This window comes from Macaca nemestrina, chromosome 5, assembly GCF_043159975.1.
Source record: "Macaca nemestrina isolate mMacNem1 chromosome 5, mMacNem.hap1, whole genome shotgun sequence".
NCBI classification, from domain to species: domain Eukaryota; kingdom Metazoa; phylum Chordata; class Mammalia; order Primates; family Cercopithecidae; genus Macaca; species Macaca nemestrina.
Window position 1 is genome coordinate 18713214 of NC_092129.1, and position 21415 is coordinate 18734628.

General features: G+C 40.0%; 1 protein-coding gene across 3 annotated transcripts in view; it reads right to left on the reverse strand.

Moving 5' to 3' along the window:
- Positions 1-988: 988 nt before the first annotated feature.
- Positions 989-21415, reverse strand: part of LOC105499714 (heparan sulfate-glucosamine 3-sulfotransferase 5) — a 121679-nt gene continuing 101252 nt past the window's right edge. For 2 of the 3 annotated variants that reach the window (XM_071096341.1, XM_071096340.1), the window contains exons 3-4: positions 9624-9762; positions 990-5071 (exon numbers count right to left, since the gene is read on the reverse strand). In XM_071096341.1, the coding sequence (XP_070952442.1) occupies positions 4138-5071; positions 9624-9730 (1041 nt within the window). In that variant the 5' untranslated portion in view covers positions 9731-9762 and the 3' untranslated portion in view covers positions 990-4137. Of the gene's footprint in view, positions 5072-9623; positions 9763-21415 lie in introns of all 3 variants that reach the window. The other variant, XM_071096342.1, reaches the window with a different exon arrangement.

Genomic DNA, 21415 nt, shown 5'->3' on the forward strand with positions numbered 1-21415 from the left:
TTTTGGACAAAATTTCACTCTTACACGAGCTATAAAAGAAAGGTGTGCTATAAAAATTGACAGATGCTAGGGGGCTTGAATAACCTGCTTAAGAGAACAGACTATTTTGAAATACTTGAATAATACCAATTTGGAAAAAAATCCAATATGCCAATTATGAGGCTTTGATTTGGCAAAGTAGGCACAATTGGATATTTTTTATTTTTTTTGAGATGGAGTCTTGCTCTGTCACCCAGGCTGGAGTGCAGTGGTGCAATCTTGGTTCACTGCATCACTGCAACCTCTGCCTCTCAAGTTCAAGCGATATTCCTGCCTCAGCTTCCTGAGTAGCTGGGATTACGGGCACGCACCACCACACCCAGTTAATTTCTGTATTTTTAGTAGAGCCAGGATTTCACCATGTTGGTCAGGCTGGTCTCGAACTCCTGACCTCGTGATCTGCCCACTCAGCCTCCCAGTTTGATGGTTTGTCTACTTGGCAATAATTGCAATGAATTTGTTTTAAAATATTTTATATTTTCACCTTGTTAGCCCAAATTGCTAAGATTTTGCTGTATTTAGTAATTTTGAGGGGGAGTGTTTTTCTCTTTCTCCTAGACTGTAGACTATTTTTAGTGGAAAATGGCTGCTGAGTGTGTGGAAAGAGTATGCAATATTTCAGTGGGAAGATACTACAATCATTTGAAATTCTCCATTGCTGGAAAATTCTCAGATTAGGCTTATGAAGGCAATTTGATTTAGCAAGCAGCTTATTGGACCAAGCAAAAGCATCTCAGCAGGGATGGAATTTGGACTGCACTTGTCCCTGGTTCTCACCTTCCCTGAGCAGCAGCGCATCTGCAGTGTCCCAGTGATGCCCCCCACAGGCCTTGAAGCTTGTCTTCCAGAAAAGCCTTCATTTCAGGGGCAGAATTCCAGGAAGCATGCCCATGAAACACTCATGAGGAGGAACTGGGCTGCCAATTAATGACTTCTCACTGCTCCATCAACGTAAAGATTACCAAATCTAAGATCAGATGGGATTATAAACCTCAGAGGAGTTTACAAGCTTTGCTTGATCATATATATTAACTCAGAACCAAAATGTCTTGGGCTTCTGTTATCCTATATTGCAATTATTAAGAAAAGTTTAGTGCCTTAATTAATCAAGGTTTTATATGCAGTGGTTTCAGGTGGGTAGGAGATAGACTTGGAATTTGAGGATGTGTATCTGTGGGTTTATTTTACTGTTCTAAAATCTAAAATCTCTCCGATCCCTAGTCTCTCTCTGTTCTCTTGGGCTATTTGTATAATTGTAACTGGAATTCCTTGGCTTCCAGAAAAGGTGTAATTTCTGCTTTATGGTCCAGCAGAAACCCTGTCATTGCTTAAACAATTTTTCTCTTTGCAGCTAGAACTGTTTCACAAAACTGTATGGTTCCACTGTGCCTCTTGAAAACATGCAAGGTGTTTATGACATAAAAGACGTAACTTATTAAAGAGAGCCCTAGTGGAGCTATTGTAACGAGGTGAAGATTTCTCTAGAGTTCTGTTGTCTGTCTGATAACAACAGGAAACATTTTTCTAAACAAGCAGGTTTAAAATCTCCACGAGTGTTATGCTATTAAATCATAGCATTTTTATTTCTCCCTACCTAGCTCAATCAGCAGTGGCTGTGACTGTTGTTTTACTGAAATAAAACCTGCCACCCAAAAAATTCTCCCAACATAGGCCCTTGCTTTAAATCTCCGTGGGGAGGCTTGAAGATTTAAAACAATGCTCAAACTTACTCAGGAAGTGGAACAACTAGAAATCACAGTGCTTCCCTCCTCCTGCCCCCAAATATGAAGAAATACTGGCTTATTGAGATAAAAGTTGGCATAAGTCAAATAGAATCTTAGAATAAAGTCTGATATACGCTATTGGTAGCAGTAGCAAAGTGTAAGAAAAATTGGTAACAGAAAAGATGATTACTGAGAAATTTCAATTTATTAACTTATTTTTTATTCCTCTATTAATCTGGGAAAAGATGACCATTTTGTAATTTTACTGATGGAATACCTGGTCTGAGTTTTTGAAACATCAGTGTTCCAAGGGAGCATAATTTGACAGTTACTGGGACAAAATCATATTGGCTGTATAGCGCTCTAGGAATACTTCTATGAAACTAATGATAATGCAGTGATTGTGTCCTTGAACACTGTATTCAAAGAGTTTATACTGATGGTTAGCAGAGAGTTGAGGCCCAGAGAAATCTGACAGCAGGATCCTTATATTGACTTCATTCATGGCTTAGGGGAGAAGTGGCTGACATTTAGACCTGAGGCTGTCACTCTAGAGTCATCCCACAGTGAGGGAGGAGCTGGCCTGCCAGCACGTGTTGGTGTCATGCCTGTTTCATGCTGAGAGAACAGCATCACTGCTAATTCAAACAATAGAGATGATTACCAAGGCAGTGACTTGAGAAGCAATATATACCGACACCGGAGGGGAAAGGGCTATTTATTTAGAAAAGTTCACCATCAAATCACTGGACAGGATAAACAACTCATGGGGAAAATCAACACTTATTACAATCAAAGGGGAATCCATTGTAATTTGCTGGTTTCCCTAGGCACTCTCACTGTGATGTTGAACAAAACTCTAAAATATCTCCCACTGGATTAGCAACTGTGACTGTGAGAAAAAAAAAAAAATTCATCTTTTTGTTGTTGTTGTTAATACCCCTTTCCACATTTTACTGAATATATGTAAGCATAATACAGTGTATCTGATGTTAGCGAGGCACCAATTTAGCATTAATTTCTCTGGATGGAAATATGAGCCATATGTTTATGTTAGTAATGGCAACACTAGGCAACTGAATCCTTTCTGAGCAAATTGATATATTTTCATCTAACAGGGAGAGTTCTGAGATCTTGTATTCATTTTGGAAGCATCAGCAGCTTTCAGTACAGAGTTTTCTAATCTTATTTTATTTAATTTCTCTACCGGTCTGACTCTGATTAGAGGTTCAAATAAAATGGTGATTCTTCTATGCCTGGATTCTGTTAAAATATCCCTTGTCTCTTGCCCCGAGCAGCAGCAACTGCAAGTAAATTAATTGTTACAAAGTTGTAGCAGAGCAGCACTAGGATTCTTTGAGGTGGCTATTATACTTGATTTCCAGATGGTTGAGGTTTTTCTTTTTTAATATACTCAACCTCACTTCATAAATACATTTTCACAAGGGTACAGAAATCCAGCAGGGAAGCACATCTTTCCAAGTGCTCTCATATGCACGTAAACAGCTTCCATTTTGGAAGCCAGCAGGGGGCATGTAAAACAAAATGAGTTAAAAAAAAATTGCACATAGAGTAATTTTAATCCATTCCATTTTTAAATACCACAATAAATTTAATTTTCACAATAAATTAAATAGCCATATTCAGTTTACAAAATAGAATTACTTAGTGTGAAACCAGTATTTACAACAATATACATTATGTACATGACATTTCTCTCTGTTGACGTACAACGTGGAAGTAAAAGGACTTGACTTTCCAACGTGTGATTGACATGCTATAAGTGACACCATGGTCCATACGAGAAAACAATAGTGCACAATCACCATAGGAACTTTGGACAATGTCAATTTTATGAGATAAGACATTCTTTTAAATAATAAGAAAATAGCATTTTCTGTTTTCATGGCACCAATTCAGCATCTGAATGAAAGAGCCAGCTTTCCCTTAGGAAAAAAAAAAAAAAAAGCATCACTGGATCTCTACTTCCTGAAGCTTCGCAGCCATTGGTACATTTTCACACATTTATCTTTTGGCTTAAATCTATGACAATGGTGGGTGACAGATTCTGAATCAAAGGAAGACTAATTCTTTGAGAACAGCTGAAGTCACTTTCCCCCCATACCACCACCTCTTCTTTTTTGTAAATAGCTTAAAAGATGTGACTATGCAGACAGCATTTTTTTTTTTTTTTTTTTTTGTAAATTTTCAGTAGAAAAAGAACTGATCTTATATTTGGTCACACACTGCGTATGTACAAGTATACATGGAAAAATGACTTGGATAGCTCTGCCTAGGAAAAGTGCATATTTTAATCTACAGGAGACATTGTGTGTCTCCAGGCACAACACATAGTGTTGTATGACATATTATTTTAGGGCCAGTTCAATGTCCTCCCAGTGATCTGGTAAAATTTTTGATTAAAAGGATGAAAGAATTTGCGCAATTTGGTAATGACAGAGGGGTCCACCTCTGGATGAATGCGCCCCTTGCTGCCCGCCAGGCACTTATTAAAGATAATATTAAACCGTAAGCAGTAAAACCCTCTGGTAGCATTGAAGTATAAATTGTATTGACTTATCCTTGGAGGCAGATTTAGGAACTTCTCCACGAGCTGAAGTTCTGGCAGAGGTTCTGTGATGAGGCGATCTCCATCGACGACATGAAATTGCTCAATTGGAAAGTATTTCAACCACCTTTCCAGATGTTTGGTGTAGATGCTGGTTCTTACTGCTTTGTATTTTGTGTTCACTTCACATGTATTAGGGTCTATGGCCAGCTTCTCAAACTTGTAATACGTTTTGTTCTTCCTCTCCTTCCCCTCTAGCACCTGAGTATAATCAGAAATAGCTCTCGTGGTTGGCTCCCTGACAATGATCAACAACTTGATGGATGAGTTCATTTTGTAAATCCTTTCTGGAACCTCCTCCGTGATAAAATATGCTGGGCTCTTTTCAATTGTGATTTGCTGAGGGTAGGAAAAAGGCATCTTTTTCCTATACCACTCGATGCCCTTACCATAATTCTCATCATTATCAAAAAAATGGATTTCTTGAGAGGCTTTGACCACTGCCGGATGTAGGTTCAGCATTTCAAGCAGGGCCCTTGTGCCTCCTTTCCTCACTCCAATGATAATGGCCTTGGGGAGCTGCTGGACCAGGTCATGGAGGCGAACCTGCTCCTTGGAAGCGTTGCCCTTCCGGAACTCGTGTAGCAGGCCACGCTTAAACTGCAGGGCGCGGAGTGGGAATTCAGCCTGACTGCGGGCACCACCCAGTCGACCTTCAATGGGGCAAATGGGTTGTAGCCTGCAAGCAAGACAGAGACACTTTAAGCTCATTGCAGCTAACTTCTCATTTTCCTGGTTCCCCAGTCAGACCAAGACTTTAAATGCATAAATAAAGCCACTGATTCCCAGCCTGCTGCAATCCATAATGAACATATGTTTGGGAAATTTTATTTTAAGCAACCATGTATTAAATGGAGCACACATAATTGATGAGATTTTTTTATTAGTGCTCCTTAAAATTTTTTATTCCCCAAGCACTTAATTGACTACGGCGCGTACCTCTGTTCGCAGTACAGGATAGACAAGTGACACCAGCCATACGAATAGCTTTTTAACAGCTCACCAGTTAAAATCATTAAGAAAAAGTGAAAGGCAGGAGATTATAATCTTCAGCTGGGGGGCGGAAGGGTAGCAGGGAGGCCACGTGTTTCATGTTTCGTGTGGTATTATTTTCTTGCAGCCCGGCAGCACTCACATGGCTGTTGAAACTCTTTGAGATATAATCTGAAAGGAGGTCCCAGTTTCTGCCCTGGGCTGTTTGCATCATCAACCTGCAAAATTCCAATCTTGGAACTTGCTGAGCTTTTCATTCTGAGACTCTCTGCCCTTGCTTGGCCTTGAGGACAGCCAGAAGAATATAATATTTCTTTTGCCTCTCTTTCTCTTTCTATCTAAAGAGGTCAGGATTATATTTCCACTTTGCTGAATATAGGATCAAACCCAATTGCCATCAGCAAGTGCTGTATATCACCAACCACACCTGGGACCAGGCATCAACAAGACCTTGACAGGGCCAGAAACCTCAAGCCCTCATTGCCAAGCCCATTAAAATCAGGAACTCAAGCTCATAAAGGAAGGAATGCAATGGATATAGCCAGAAAGGAGGATTTTCACTTCAATATTATCCTGAATAGTGAACGACCATCTCTGCTTTTCTCAGGGAGAAAGATGTGGTAACAGTCACAATGATAGTAGACGATGGTGACCGTTTAATTTGTCATGGCTAACATATATGGTTAGCAAATTGAGTTTCCATTTAGGTATAGTCTGAATTGAACTGAAATTCATTATACTTTCTCTAGCTTGATCTGTGAGGGCATTTTAGCCTTCTTGGTAAAAGGAATTAATATCAGTCAAAAAGGCTGTTAAACCAATTCTTACACCTGAAAGCTTCTAGTTATTCTAATAATTTGGAATCTGTATCTCCCCCTCTGTGGCAATGAGGCTGTTGCTTGCTCTTCCCAAGAGACCGTATGGCATCTTTCTTGTTTTCTGAGATGAGAAACAACCTCAAGGTCATGCCCAGTGATATGGTTTGGCTCTGTGTCCCCACCCAAATCTCATCCGGAATTGTAATCCCTACATGTCAGAGGAGGGGCTTGATGGGACGTGACTGGATTATGGGGGTGTATTTCCCCCTTGTTTTCATGACAGGGAGTTCTCATGAGATCTGATGGTTTAAAACTGTGTGGCACCTCCCCCTGCAAGCTCTCTCTCTCTCCTGCCACCATGTAAGACGTGCCTTGCTTCTTCTTTGCCTTCTGCCATGATTGTAAGTTTTCGGAGGCTTCCCCAGCCATGCAGAGCTGTGCGTCAATTAAACCTTTTTTCTTTATAAATTACCTAGTCTCAGGTATGTCTTTATAGCAGTGTGAAAACGGACTAATACACCCAATCTGTTCTGCAGAATTGAGGAGCATGGTCTTGGTCTGTGTTATTTAAACAACTATCTATCATATTGCTTAAGGAGAAATATCAATATATATTACTTTTCGTGATGTTTCCTTTCATGATTTTTAAAACAATTCATGCTCATTGTGGAAAGTGTGAAAATATAGAGAACTTTTTTTTTTCTTTTTTTTTGAGATGGAGTCTTGGTCTGTTGCCCAGGCTGGAGTGCAATGGCATGATCTTGGCTCACTGCAATCTCCGTCTCCTGGTTCAAGAGATTCTCCTGCTTGGCCTCCTGAGTAGCTGGGATTACAGACATGTGCCACCACGCCCAGCTCATTTTTGTATTTTTAGTAGAGACGAGGTTTCACCATGTTGGCCAGGCTGGTCTTGAACTCCTGACCTCGTGATTTGCCTGCCTCGGCCTCCCAAAGTGCTGGGATTACAGGCGTGAGCCACTGAGCCTGGCCTAGACAGCTTTTAAAAAACAGGATTTAACCCAGTTAATAGTTTAGACAAACATGAATTTTGTTTTTACACTTGTTAATGAGATTAATGTACTAGGGCTTTAAATAGAGGATATAAAATTATCAGTAGATACATAGGCAAAGATGCTTTTAATTGTGACACTGATTGGAATATTACAAGTTCATCTTTCAGTTCTTCTTGGGTTCTGGTTGAGAATTAAGCTCTAATTCCATAAGGCATCCATTGATGGATTTCTGTTCTAAGCACCTAGAATGATGTCAGTACCAGCCTTGCAAGAATTGAGTAAACAGTCACTCAAATTCTCTTTTGTAGGATTTAATTCTCTCATAGTACCCTGGCTGAGAGTGGCTGACATAGATAGTCTCTGCTTTGTTTGAGGTCAAATGGAATTTCCCTACTTGTAGAAAGGGTCATTTTCCTTCTTTCCTTCCTTCCTTTTTCTACCTTCTACCCTGGGAGATCACACGCTGCAGAACAGTCGCCTTTTGGACTCCCTAACTCAAGATAGGATGTGAAAATATGAGAAAATATCATATTCTTTCCCACTTCTGACAGCATAGATTCTGAATGTGGGTCCCAGACTGAAAAATCATACAGGTTTAGGATTGGAAGGGATGGAAGAAGTAATATCTGCCTCCCTCCCAGAAAGCAGGGTCTTCAGTTAGTGGAGGGTGGGCCTACATAAGCCTGTGTTACCTTCAGACGTAATCTCAAAGTCTCAAGTGAGAGGCTTTTAGAAAGCGCACCAAACCATTCAATTCCGAATAAAAGCTATCCCCTTAGAGACTAGAGACAGAGTTAAGAAAATGAAAAGAATCGTCAACTAAATAATAATGCATTAGTGATCATTAGATCAATTACTAAGTAAAAGGTAAATGATTGGAAGCTAATTAAAGGTCAGTTGGGAAGGGCTGGATATAAAAGTTCCATTACAGAGGTAGGCCAATGGCACCACCTCAAGACTTCTAATTAATCATCAAGTGCTACTTTAGGAAACTGCTGGAAGTCGGGGAGAAGCTCTGATTACACTTTCAGGTAGGTAACAACTAGTGAGTGGGACAATTACTCAGCAATTTTGAATTGAGAAGCATCAAAGGAGTTCACTTTACCAGTCAAAATGACAGCAACTGAAGGAAAACAAGGACCACTGCTATGTTATTTCTAAATATCTAAGTGATAAGGTCTACAGATTAGCTTAAACTTTGGAAGGAAAACAAAACTGAAAGGAAGAGATTTTCATTTTTAAGTTTGTATGTGTTTTCACTGATGGTGAGAACTGAACTCACAGAGAACACACTTCAGTCTTTCCAGTGCAAGAATTAATTTTAAAGGGCCGGCCAGGCACAGTGGTTCATGCCTGTAATCCCAGCACTTTGGGAGGCTGAGGCAGGTGGATCTCCTAAGGTCAGGAGTTCAAAATCAGCCTGGCCAACATGGTGAAACTGTCTCTACTAACAATACAAAATTAGCTAGGTGTGGTGGCACATGGCTGTAATCACAGCTACTTGGGAGGCTGAGACGGGAGAATAGCTTGAACATGGGAGGAGGAGGTTGCAATGAGCCGAGATTACACCATTGCACTCTAGCCTGGGCAACAAGAACGAAACTCCAATTAAAAAAAAAAAATTTTTTTTTTTGATGGGCAAAAAAGGAAGCTTCACATTTCAGAAATTAACTTCTCTGTTCTTGCCCGTTAGACTAGACACAGAACATACCAGAAACATTTAATGTGAAGCCAGCTGATGTTGCTGGGACTTCTGCAAGTTCAATACCTCTCAACTGTTTGTCTGTTTAGAGCTAAGACCTAGCACTGTAATTTTCTCTCCATGGATTTCCCATTGCTTTCTGGGCAATTATTCTGAGCAACAGCCTCCTTGTCTGGTGCATTCAGGCCCTGAAAACCAGAGCTAATTAGCATAGTTAAAACTCCCCATGCCTGCAGCCATCTTTCCAGGGCAATGGATTGCAAACTTGATGAGCTCCTTTAGAGACTCATACATAATTTTAATGCTCCTGATAGCACATTAAGTGTCCACTCATAAATTTCAAAAGGAAGATACATAGATACATCATCACTGTTTTGCTACAGGTAGAGGTCAACACCAGATGCACGCAGACCACACTGAGCTCTAGTAAATGACAGTTTTATTGTGCACAGCTTTATCCCTTCCCTGAAAACAAGTGTCAATGCACACGGAATACAAATGGATCCTGACAGAACATCTTGGTTTGAGCAACTTGGATCTCTCTCTTTTAAAGGCTCAATAAATCAAAATCAATACTGCAGAAAAGCATGTTTCCTGGGAATTTTGAGGGAGAAAAACAAGTGGATAGACTTAAAATTATGTCCTAAAGAAGTTTACATCAAGACTTAAAGTCACAGGGGTATAAGCATGTGTTTAAGCACCCACCTATCCAAGCTCCCAACTCTGGCGACTAGATACAGGAGACTCCCAACGGCAAGGCTTCCCAGCACCAGGAGCTTCTGTCTCAGCCACGCCTGCTGTTTGAATAGCATGGCCCTCCATCAACCTTCAGGACTGCTGCAGCCTGCGATAGAAGGACTCATCAGCAGTCATCTCTTAGAGGCTCTGTTTGTTGTCACAGAGCTAAGCAGAGGTGGAAGACAGGTGATAAGCGACACTGCACAAAAAGCAGATCCCACACCAACTCTGATAATTGTCATGATGTAACAGGTATATTTAGCAAAACTTACCTTTCTTTTCCTGGCCCATATTATAAGATCAAATACTAACTCTAGGGGAAAAGATGCTAACTAGACAGAACCTGTTAGATAATTGTCAAAGTAAATTAAAATGCATGTAACATATAGTGTGTGTGTGTGTATAAAATGATTCAAAGAATATGGATAGAATGAACAACATGGCCAGGCACGATGGCTCAAGCCTGTAATTCCAGTACTTTGGGAGGCCAAGGCAGGTGGATCACCTGAGGTCAGGAGTTCAAGACCAGCCTGGCTAAGATGGTGAAACCTCGTCTCTACCAAAAATGCAAAAATTAGCTGGGCGCAGTGGTGGGCACCTGTAATCCCAGCTGCTAGGAAGGCTGAGTCAGGAGAATCGCTTGAACCCGGGAGGCGGAGGTTGCAGTGAGCCGAGATCATGCCACTCCACTCTGGCCTGGGTGACAGAGAAGACCTGTCTCAAAAAAGAAAAAAAATAAAAGAGCAACTTGAGGCTTACCAGCAGGGCAATCATAAACTGAAGATTCTGCTTCAGAATAACAAGGTGAATTTGAAATCCCAGTTCATAAGTTATCATTTTGAGCATAGCAATGACATATTTTAATTACATATGTTTTTGTTTTGTTTTAGTTGTGAGTAGAAGGGGGTGAGATCAAAGTGATACTTACTGAAGTTATCAGTGGTAAGTATCAGAATGTCACATGTTTGAGGACAATGGCCTTGGGGAACCTGATGTTTCCCTCCATGTCCTCTGCCCAGTCCTGGGTTCTGAAACATGTTCAGACTAGATGCTTTTGCTGTGTGACCTCCCCTGGCTGTCAATGAATTTAGACAGGTTTGGTGGTATTGGTCTCACTCTTAGATCATGAAAGAAGCTTACCTGGAAGCTCTGTTCTCATATACCTGAAATAAGGCCAGCTGAGGAGTCTAGGGCTTTACTAGTGCTGTTATTAAATTTTTGGGGAAAATGCAAGCTCCCAATTCAGCCTTTCTTATTAAAAATAAATCCAATCCCCCTTTCAAGATAAGATTGTTTGCCTCTTATTGAAACTCAAAATAGTAACCCAAGAAGGAAGCTATATAGATAGAAATGAGTCATGGTTAGAAATTGTTTTGCTGCAATGATATCTCTGTATTGCTATGTGAAGATTTTCCTTGTGCAAAAGGGATATACTAGGATTGAATGATTGATCTATTCATTCGTTCATCGAGAAATCAATGAATTCCCAAAGCATTTTCAACTATTACACTAGGTTTATAGGAGATTCCAAAACAGATCCCCAAAGAGTTTTAGTCCTTAGAAAACTGATAATGTGATTAGGGAATCAGGAAACAACCAGAGAACTTTACCCAATTATGATAATGTATGAATAAGTGTTGGGAAAAGAAAATTAAGGAAAAGGTCAGAGAATGTGGGCATGGTAAAATTTTTTTGTGTGTGTGGAATGTACTATGTGAATTGCTGAGGAAATGGTAGGAGGGCATCCTAAGAGGGAGAGATGAGACCAGTACTCATCCAACACACAATTGACAAATACTTATGGAATATGTGTTATGTGCTAGATTCTGTATTGGGTACCATGGAGAATAGTGGCCGAATAAATAGACATGTTCTTGTCCTGTGGGAGTTCACAGTCTAGTGGAGAAGACAGGCATTAAGCCTACAAACAGGATTAATGCATACTTACAAATTGTATTCAGTATGACAAAGGAAAGTTACAGGACCTAGTGAGAAAGAATAATAGGAAGAACCTACTTCAGTGCTTCCTGAAGAAGTAACACTTGGGGTGACACCTGGAGGAGGAGAAGCAAATAGGCACGAGCCAGCAGAGGAACCAACTCACATGAGGGATTGAGGAGGGAAAATGCTTGGCTTGTTTAAGAAGTGAAGGTAGGAAGGTGTGGCTGGACAAAGGTAGAGGGAAAGAGAGAAAAGGCTAAGAGCATAAGCAAAGAGAGAGCAAAGACAGGTAGGCTGGGTGAGCCTGTGGTTTTGATGTAGCAGAGCTTGCCTTATGTGTAGATAAAATGCGGAAGACAAAGAGAGTGAGGTTTCTTGAGGCTCACTGTGTAGCAAGGACATTGTCCAGGTGGTATTTCAGGAAATTCTCAAAAACCCTATAAAGTAGATGGAGTTATTTCCATTTCATAGGTCAAGTGAAGCTCACAATTTTCTCCAACTTGCCTGTGATCACACAACTGACAGATAATGTGAAGACAAAGACAGTTACCTACGTAATGTGATTCAGAGCTCCACTGAAAGAACCAATCTCCTGTCTACAGGTTGATGTCTGAAGTACTCAGTTAGACCCACGTGCCTTGGGCTCTGATCCTTGTTGAAATGCAAATACTGCAGCAAGTTGCAGAACAGGGTGGCAGAAAGAAAACTGTGTTCAAGTCCCCCAATTAAATACTCCCCTTAGTAGCTCTACGGTTTTGAGGTTGGATTCTCTGGGGTTTCCTTTTCTTATCTGCAATATGAGGACCACCTCTGGTGTCCCCATTCCATCGTGCTGCAGGAAGAATGAAATGAGGTTTCTACAAGTGATATTACTATATAAAGGTTTATTAGCTTGCCAGACTAATGCAAAGGACTATGTGTCATCTGTTTCTTAGCATGAATGAATTTAGTGTGCATTCACAGATGAGGAGTGTGAGGGAATAAAGCTTGTCTGTGGCTGAGCTGCAAAGGGAAGGGATGGGAAAAACAAAGGAAAAATGTGCCTGCCCCATGACCCTTGCAAGGGTCTCCAGCCTCATACAAGGGGCCAATTCAGAGGAAGGCTAGGGAAGTTGTCGACCTCCTCTGCTATTTAAACATAATGCCCACACCCTCCTGCTTAAAACTATACTGCACAATGCTTCGTCCACTTTCACCAGCTCCTTGGTCCACCTGTCTATTTTTAGCTCCAGTCCACCCATTCTTTAAGGTCTGGGCTATATCACAGTTCCTCTAGGAAGCCTTCTCCAGCTTCCAGTCCAGGATCATCACCCACCTCCACTAACTCTTGTTCTTGCAGTCAGAACCACAGTTAGGCATTTCATTGTGCATGAGTGTTTGATTAGTGTTAGCTGCTTCTTGGTGTGTATCATCATCATCTCCTAGCAATGGGCTAAACCTACTGACTGACTCAGAAGCACTAGAAAGCTTACGGAAAGGTACTAAGCCCAGAATCTGCTTTGCTGCACAGGCCAGTGATTCTCTATGGTAAGTTTGCAGAGCCTTTAAAACACACACACTTGCTACCACCCTCAGATATTCTGATTCAACGGGTGTGAATTAATTTTGTATTTATAAAACTAGAACAGGCTGGGTGTGGTGGCTCACGCCTGTAATCCCAACACTTTGGGAGGCCAAGGCGGGTGGATCACCAGCTTGGACAACATGGTGAAACCCCATCTCTACAAAAATACAAAACTTAGCCAGGCATGATGGCGGGTGCCTGTAATTCCAGCTACTCTGGAGGCTGAGGCAGGAGAATCACTTGAACCCGGGAGGTGGAGGTTGTAGTGAGCCGAGATCACACCACTGCACTCCAGCCTGTGTGACAGAGCAAGGCTCCGTCTCAAAAACAAAAACAAAAATAAAAAAAAAAACACAAAAAAACTAGAATAAAGTAATAAAGCTTATCGTTTTCTACCATCTTTTGTATCTTCAGCCACCAAGGTCAGTAAAAATGATTTCTCCTTAATTTCTTCTTGCTTTGTGCCGTGCAGGCACTTTGTGCCTCCCTTGCTCCTTAACATTTTGGTATGCTCTCCTCGTTCATTTCCCATGGCCCTGCATAGTACTATTAATCTTCCTAATATAAGTTATTTTGTCCCTCATCTATTTTTGGTTGTTCACTGGATCAAGTTCAATCGCTTCCTCTTGAAAGTCTACGCCCTTCCTTCTGAGGTCCCAGTGTAGACAGTCAGCTTCTCACCCTCTTAAGTCACTCACTGCAGCCTCTGAGCCTGTCAGGTCAGTCCCTGCACCGTTCCCCATATGCCTTTTCTCTAATCTCTGTGCAATCATCAGCTTGCTTGCTGACCTGGGATATCTTTCCTATGTCTCCTCCTTCGAGACTTCCGGATCTTACTGGTGTCTTCCTAGGAAGTGATCTTGATCTCGGTGGATGTGGAGTTTAGGGGAAAAATCCCAATACACATTCCTTTGGTGGGTAGGAATGGGTCATGTCCATTGGATAAATAATTACAGGACCAAAGGATAATAGTTGGGCTCAGGAATAAAACTTGCAAGGCTTTTGCATGTAGGGGTGGGTGAAATTATAAAATGACCTCATTGTTAAACTGTTCAAGTTTAGCAGACAGGAAAAAGAAGAAAAACATGACAGAATGTGAAGCCTGCTGAAGAAGTAGTGCAAGATTTAGGAGACTATGATGACAAAACTATCAGCATCCAATTGCAATGCACAGGTCATCTGGTATATACTAGGCTATAAACCCAGTTTTCACCATAGAGGTTTTGCTCTGTGGGATTAGATACTACTGCCAGCCTAGCTTCTCTGTGCCTGAGATGCCTTAAATATGCCTGCTGAGGTTTTTTCCCTCTTCAGGAGACATGATTTCTCCAGCATTTTGTTCACAAGACTGGTCTGGCTCCCTACACTGCCCCCTCTGGTTATGGCAGACTCGGTATGCATGGCAAGGTACCTTCCTATCTACTGTGACACTGAGAAGAACTAATATTTTTACTGAAGATCTCAACTAATATGAGTGAGCCACTCATGGTGAAGTGGAAAGACCACTAGATTGGGAGTCAAAAGACCTTGGGTTACATTTTGGTTTGGTTTTGTAATGGAAATTTTCTGAGTTTTGCTTTCCTCATCCATAAAATTATGATAATAATATCTGTCTCACAGGGTTCTTAAGATGTGAGCACAGAGTAGAACAGTAGGATAGAAGTTGTGAACATTTGTGCATTGTACAAAAATGAAGCATAATTAATAGCTTCAGGAGGCAGATTAATTATTGCAAGGCATTTTACAGAGAAAAATAAAATAAATGCAGTTTTCATAAATAGTATACTTGAATTATGAAAAATAGTATTTTAAGTATAAATAACTTTTAATGGAAATTCTTGTTAAGAATTAGAATGCTAATGCTATATTTTTTGGTTCAAAGCAAGATGGTACATGCATATACACACACACAGTCAATATTTCTCTTTCAGCTCTTCTTGAGCTGAAATCTCTTGGAATTTTTGAGAAATGAGGAGGCCAAGCCAGAAGTTTCTATTGAGGCTCTCTAGCAGATAGAAAGTGAAATCTCATTCTGTTTTGTAACCAGTCGCAGACTATGTCCTAAGAGACTATATCATAGCAGCTCTGAATAAAACTTCCCCAGGGAAAACCAAAGATATCTGGTTAAATTAACTCCGAAAATGCCTCTTTGGTTTTCTATAACATTATAAAGCATTTGAATCTGCCAGGATGGTGTCTTAAAAGCTGGAGATTGTTGCTTTTGGTCTAGGAATATAAGACAAAGAGAAGGCACACCATTCGATCCTTATGGACAATGCTGTTAAATTGGGTAGCATGTTAACTGCTTCTCCAACCCTCAAATCCCATTCCTTCAGCTATGCCAGCTTTAATGGGTATTTTAATAACCTTTCATCAAAGCAGTTATACTGGTAATGGGAAATTTATATAAAGTTTTTAAAAAAAGTTTATTATTTCTTTTTATATAAAAAGTGGTTGAAGACCTACAGCGATATTTAAGCTCCCCCATCTCCAGTTTTTAATCTCTCAATGTCTTCCATTTCGCCTGCCAAGAACAGCACAATTAGTTTCTTCAGACTCCTAAAGCTTTAACAGACATGGTATCTTGGCTGAACAAAGCAGAGTATCTAAATAACAGAGTATGTGGCCAGAAACGACAAATTGTAGAGACATCTGGCTGTTTCTCTAAAGCAGCACTAAGCAAAGAAAGAAATGAGTCCCCAGATGAAACAAAGAAATAAGGAGATTCAAAAATAATAATAATAAAGATGTGTTCAAGTGCTGCTCAAAGGCTTGTAGACATGGTTACCACAAGCCCTTGGTACCAGTAAAAACAGTAAGAGGAACAATAGCAGGCAAGTTCATTAAAAACGACTGAACATATATAGCAGAATTATTCCAAGGAAATCATAACCCTCTTTTGAGTATTAGCTCATTTATCCTGGGCAACAGCCTTATGAGGTGGACAGGAACTACATTTATTGAACACTAGGCTCTGTGTTACTTTTTTTACATTTATTATCTCATATCATACAACAGACCTCTGTAATATTATCTTTTTTTTTTTTTTATGGAAACTGAGCAGAGACATGAGTAGATTTTTTTACCCAAGGGCTGTGGCTGGTAAATGCAGAAGTAGGATTTAAATTCAGAATTATCTGACCCCAAAGAACATGACCCTATGATTGCAGCACCAGCCACAGAGTTTGGATACTTACATGGGAGAATTTTTTTTTTTTTTTTTTTTTTTTTGACACAGAGTCTCACTCTGTCGTCAGGCTGGATTGCAATGGCACAATCTCGGCTCACTGCAACCTCCGCCTCCTGGGTTCAAGCAATTCTCCTGCCTCAGCCTCCCGAGTAGCTGGGACTACAGGCGCTCACCGCTATGCCTGGCTAATTTTTCTTTTTTGTATTTTAGTAGAGACAGGGGTTCACCATGTTGCCCAGGCTGGTCTCAAACTCTTGAGTTCAGGCAATCCACCAGCCGCGGTCTCCCAAAGTGCTAGGATTACAGGTGTGAGCCACCACACCTGTAGACTTTTTAAAAAATAATAATTTTAATAGTTTTGGGGATACAGATGGTTATATGTTATCTTGTTATATGGATAAGTCCTCTAGTGGTGATTTACACTTACATGGGAGATTTTTAAAAAAATAATTTCAATAGTTTCAAGGGTACATGTGGTTATATGTTATCTTGTTATATGGATAAATCTTCTGGTGGAGATTTCTGAGATTTTAGGGCACTTGATATACGAGCAGTGTACACTGTTCCCAATATGTAGTCTTTTATCCCTCATCCCCCTCCCTACCTTACCCCGGCCCAGTCCCCAAAGTCCATTCTATCACTCTTATGCCTTTGTGCCCTCACAGCTTAGCTTCTGGGAGATTCTTAATAAATATTTGTTCATTGACTGAGAGCAAAAAAAAACACTTAACTCCACCCAAATTACCTGCCACTGAACCTTGAGTTAGAGGATGGGGAGATGAAAAAAAAAAAAAAAAAAAAGAGGAAAAATGTTTCCATAAAAGGCCAGGTAAAAGGGACCATTTAGGTTGTTTGAACCTGATGAAAGCAGGGAGGAAATACTAATAAGTAATGACAGTAGCAATTATAATGAAAGGTCATGTTTCCATAATTTACCAAGGGTTTTTCATATTCACCAAGCCACTTATAATTAAAACTGACCAGAATCATGCATACCCCACTTTTTCTCTCCATGACTCAAGAACTATCTCTTAGAAAGATTTATAGTAGATGATCAAAATACCATTAGGATTAGCTGCCACTTGTCACAGACTCAGATTCTTATGTGCTGGTCTTTGTAAGATCTTGATTAAATCTGTCTTTGCCCTCCCATTATCACCCAATCCCTACACACCCCTTCCCATAGCACTTCCTCTCAATATCTCAGTGAATGGCTCCCCATCTGCCCCTCATCCATGCCAAAAACCTTGGAAGTTGTCATTCTGGTCTCCACCCTGTCCCCATGTCCAATCAGCCAGTAAGATGCTACCTCCAGTACTGGTAGAATCCACCTAATTTCTGTCATCACTTGTGACAGACTTGGTTCAGGCCACTGTGTCTTTTAGACTACCTTATGAGCAGCCAAGTGGTATCCCTACTATTAGTTTTGTTCCTTCCTCAATTTATTCTTCATACTGATGCCAGAGTAATCTTTCCCAATGGAAACTGGATCACATCATCTCCAGCCTTAATACCCTTTAATAGATGCCTATCATCCACAAGACCCTTTACTCCTTTCCACTGTAACTCCACATACCCCGCCCAAAGCTTATATATACAAACTGCAATACACAGAACAACTTGCAGTTCTTTTGAATAAGCCATGATCAGTTCTGCTTCAGGGCCTTTCTTCATAAGATTTCCATTGCTTGAAAACACCAAGTCTGTGCTCTGTTTATCAGTTCTGTCAAATGAGATACCAATAACCTGCCCCACAGCACTGCTCCGAGGAGTAAATGGGCATGTGTTGCTTGGCTTATAGTATAAATGTTAGACACGTCAGTGGATGCTTGCTCTCCCTCCCAGGCCATGGTTTAATTCCTGTGTTTTAGATCTTAGGTTCTCACTGCTCTTAGGTTCCTTGGGAAAGTCTTTCTTCATCACTTAGGGCTGGTTTAGATGTTCTTCCTATATGGCACCACAGCAGTCTCTACTTAATTCTATTTAAGCCATATTGTAATTGTCTGTTTACTTGTGTGTAACTCTAACTAGATCAAATTCTGTGAGATTAAGAAGTATGTGTTGTGCATTATTGAGTTATCTCCAGCATTTAGGGTCATTGATACTCAGTAAATGATTGCTGAGTAATCCAATCAGTTAGATGAAATGAACTTTGAATATCCTAAGATTATGGCATCTGGATACCTCATCTCTTTAGATACTACTACTTTGTCTTTGTATACTACTTAGCAGGTTTGCCAAGTGCTGTCTGTGTATAAATGACCTTAGTTTTTCTATCTTTTTATTTTGAAAAAATTGAACACTCATATATCCTTTGCCTAGATTCACTGATTATTAATGTTTTGCCATATTTGCTTTATTTGTCTCTATACAAATACATATTACTTTTATGGAACCATTAAAAATAAGTGGCAGATCTCAACATTGCAGCATGTGAGAAGCCCCCACCTGACACACACATGTTGCCCTGTGATAGAAGTGGGGCAGTGGGCATCCTTGTCTCAAAGACTAGGGAGGTGAAATGACCTGCTCAAAGCTTCAAGCTGCTTAGTCTGGGGTTGTATATAATTATATTAGGGCTTTCTACATTGCACCACTCTGCCTCTCTATGAAGTTCATGCAATGTTGAAAATATTGCAGATTTTATTGGTAGAAATAAATGTATCCCTCATCTCTGTCTAAACTTTCAATCTGCAAATTCTGAGTTGAGTGTTTAAAAAGAACAAAACCTTTGGCAGGGTGGTGACAAAAAATACTCTTAGGAGATTCTTGTCTTGTCTCATATTACACTATTCTGAATTCCTTTTAAGAAAGAAAAAATAGAAAAAGCTCTTTTTATATTTTAACACAGATGGTAGAGTCATGTGGTGATGCCCATCCACTGGCATGCTACGGCTGGCTCCTACTTTGCAAGCCAGTTGTTAAACTCATTATTAAAAATTAAAATTGTATTATATAAATTTATAATTAAGTAAAGTAAAGCAAAGGTAATAAATTTGAAAAACTCCTTATTTTCTAAGTATCTTACTCCATTTTACTATTATCTATGGTCTTGAGTTTAAGTCTGTTGCATCTGTACAATGGAATACTACACATCTCTTCCCAATTTCACATTTAGTGAATTCATCTTAGTAGCTTTAGATTCCATATTCAGTCAATTCATGTTGGTAGCTTAAAATTGTCCATGAAGTGGACAGGAAGAATCAATATTGTGCAAATGGCCATACTGCCCAAGGTGATTTATAGATTCAATGCTATCCCCATCAAGCTACCAATGACTTTCTTCACAGAATTGGAAGAAACTACTGTAAATTTTATATGGAAACAAAAAAGAGCCCACATAGCCAAGACAATCCTAAGCAAAAAGAACAAAGTTGGAGGCATCACACTACCTGACTTCAAACTATACTACAAGGCGATAGTAACCAAAACAGCATGGTACTAGTGCCAAAAGAGATAAACAGACCAATGGAACAGAACAGAGGCCTCAGAAATAATGCCACACATCTACAACCATCTGATCTTTGACAAACCTGACCAAAACAAGAAATGGGGAAAGGATTCCCTATTTAATAAATGGTGCTGGGAAAACTGGCTAGCCATATGTAGACAGCTGAAACTGGATCCCTTCCTTACACCTTATACAAAAATTAACTCAAGATGGATTAAAGACTTAAATGTAAGACCTAAAACCATAAAAATCCTAGAGGAAAACCTAGGCGATACCATTCAGGACACAGGCATGGGCAAAAACTTCATGATGAAAACACGAAAAGTAATGGCAACAAAAGCCAAAATAGACAAATGGGATCTAATTAAACTAAAGAGTTTCTGCACAGCAAAAGAAACTATCATCAGAGTGAACAGCAACCTACAGGATGGGAGAAACTTTTTGCAATCTACCCATCTGACAAAGGGCTAATATCCAGAATCTACAAAGAACTTAAACAAATTCACAAGAAAAAAATAAACCCCATCAAAAAGTGGGCAAAGGGTATGAACAGACACTTCTCAAAAAAAGACATTTATGCAGCCAATAGACATATGAAAAAATCCTCATCATCACTGGTTATCAGAGAAATGCAGATCAAAACCACGATGAGATACCATCTCACACCAGTTAGAATGGCAATCATTAAAAAGGCAGGAAACAACAGATGCTGGAGAGGCTGTGGAGAAATAGGAACACTTTTGCCCTGTTGATGGGAGTATAAACTAGTTCAATCATTGTGGAAGACAGTGTGGTGATTCCTCAAGGATCTAGAACCAGAAATACCATTTGACCCAGCAATCCCATTACTGGGTATATACCCAAAGGATTATAAATCATGCTACTATAAAGACACATGCACATGTATGTTTATTGTGGCACTATCCACAGTAGCAAAGACTTGGAACCAACCCAAATGTCCATCAATGATAGACTTGATAAAGAAAATGTGGCACATATACACCATGGAATATTATGCAGCCATAAAAAAGGATGAGTTCATGTCCTTTGCAGGGAGATGGATGATGGCGGAATCCATCATTCTCAGCAAAATAGCACAAGGTCAGAAAACCAAACACCGCATGTTCTCACTCATAAGTGGGAGCTGAACAATGAGAACACATGGACATAGGGAGGGGAACATCACACACCATGGCCTGTTTGGGGGTGGGAGGCTGGGGGAGGGATAGCGTTAGGAAAAATACCTAATGTAAATGATGACTTGATGGGAGCAAACCAACATAGCACATGTATACCTATGTAACAAACCTGCACGTTATGCACATGTACCCTAGAACTTAAAGTATAATAATAATAATAATAAAAGAGCAAAAAAAATTGGCCATGAAGAATTTATGCAATAGAAATTGACAAATACTACAAACCATACCCCTCTCCCCAAAAGCTAGTTGTTAAGTATTTACCAGGATACCACTGATTGTACCCCATTTATTTTTCTTTTGCACATTCAATAATCAGGTCTTTCCCAAGTTCCAATCAAGTGTGCAGTATGGTGCCAAGAACTCTTTTAAAAAAGAGGGGGGCCTACCTCTCACCTTCTGTTTTTAGCCTCC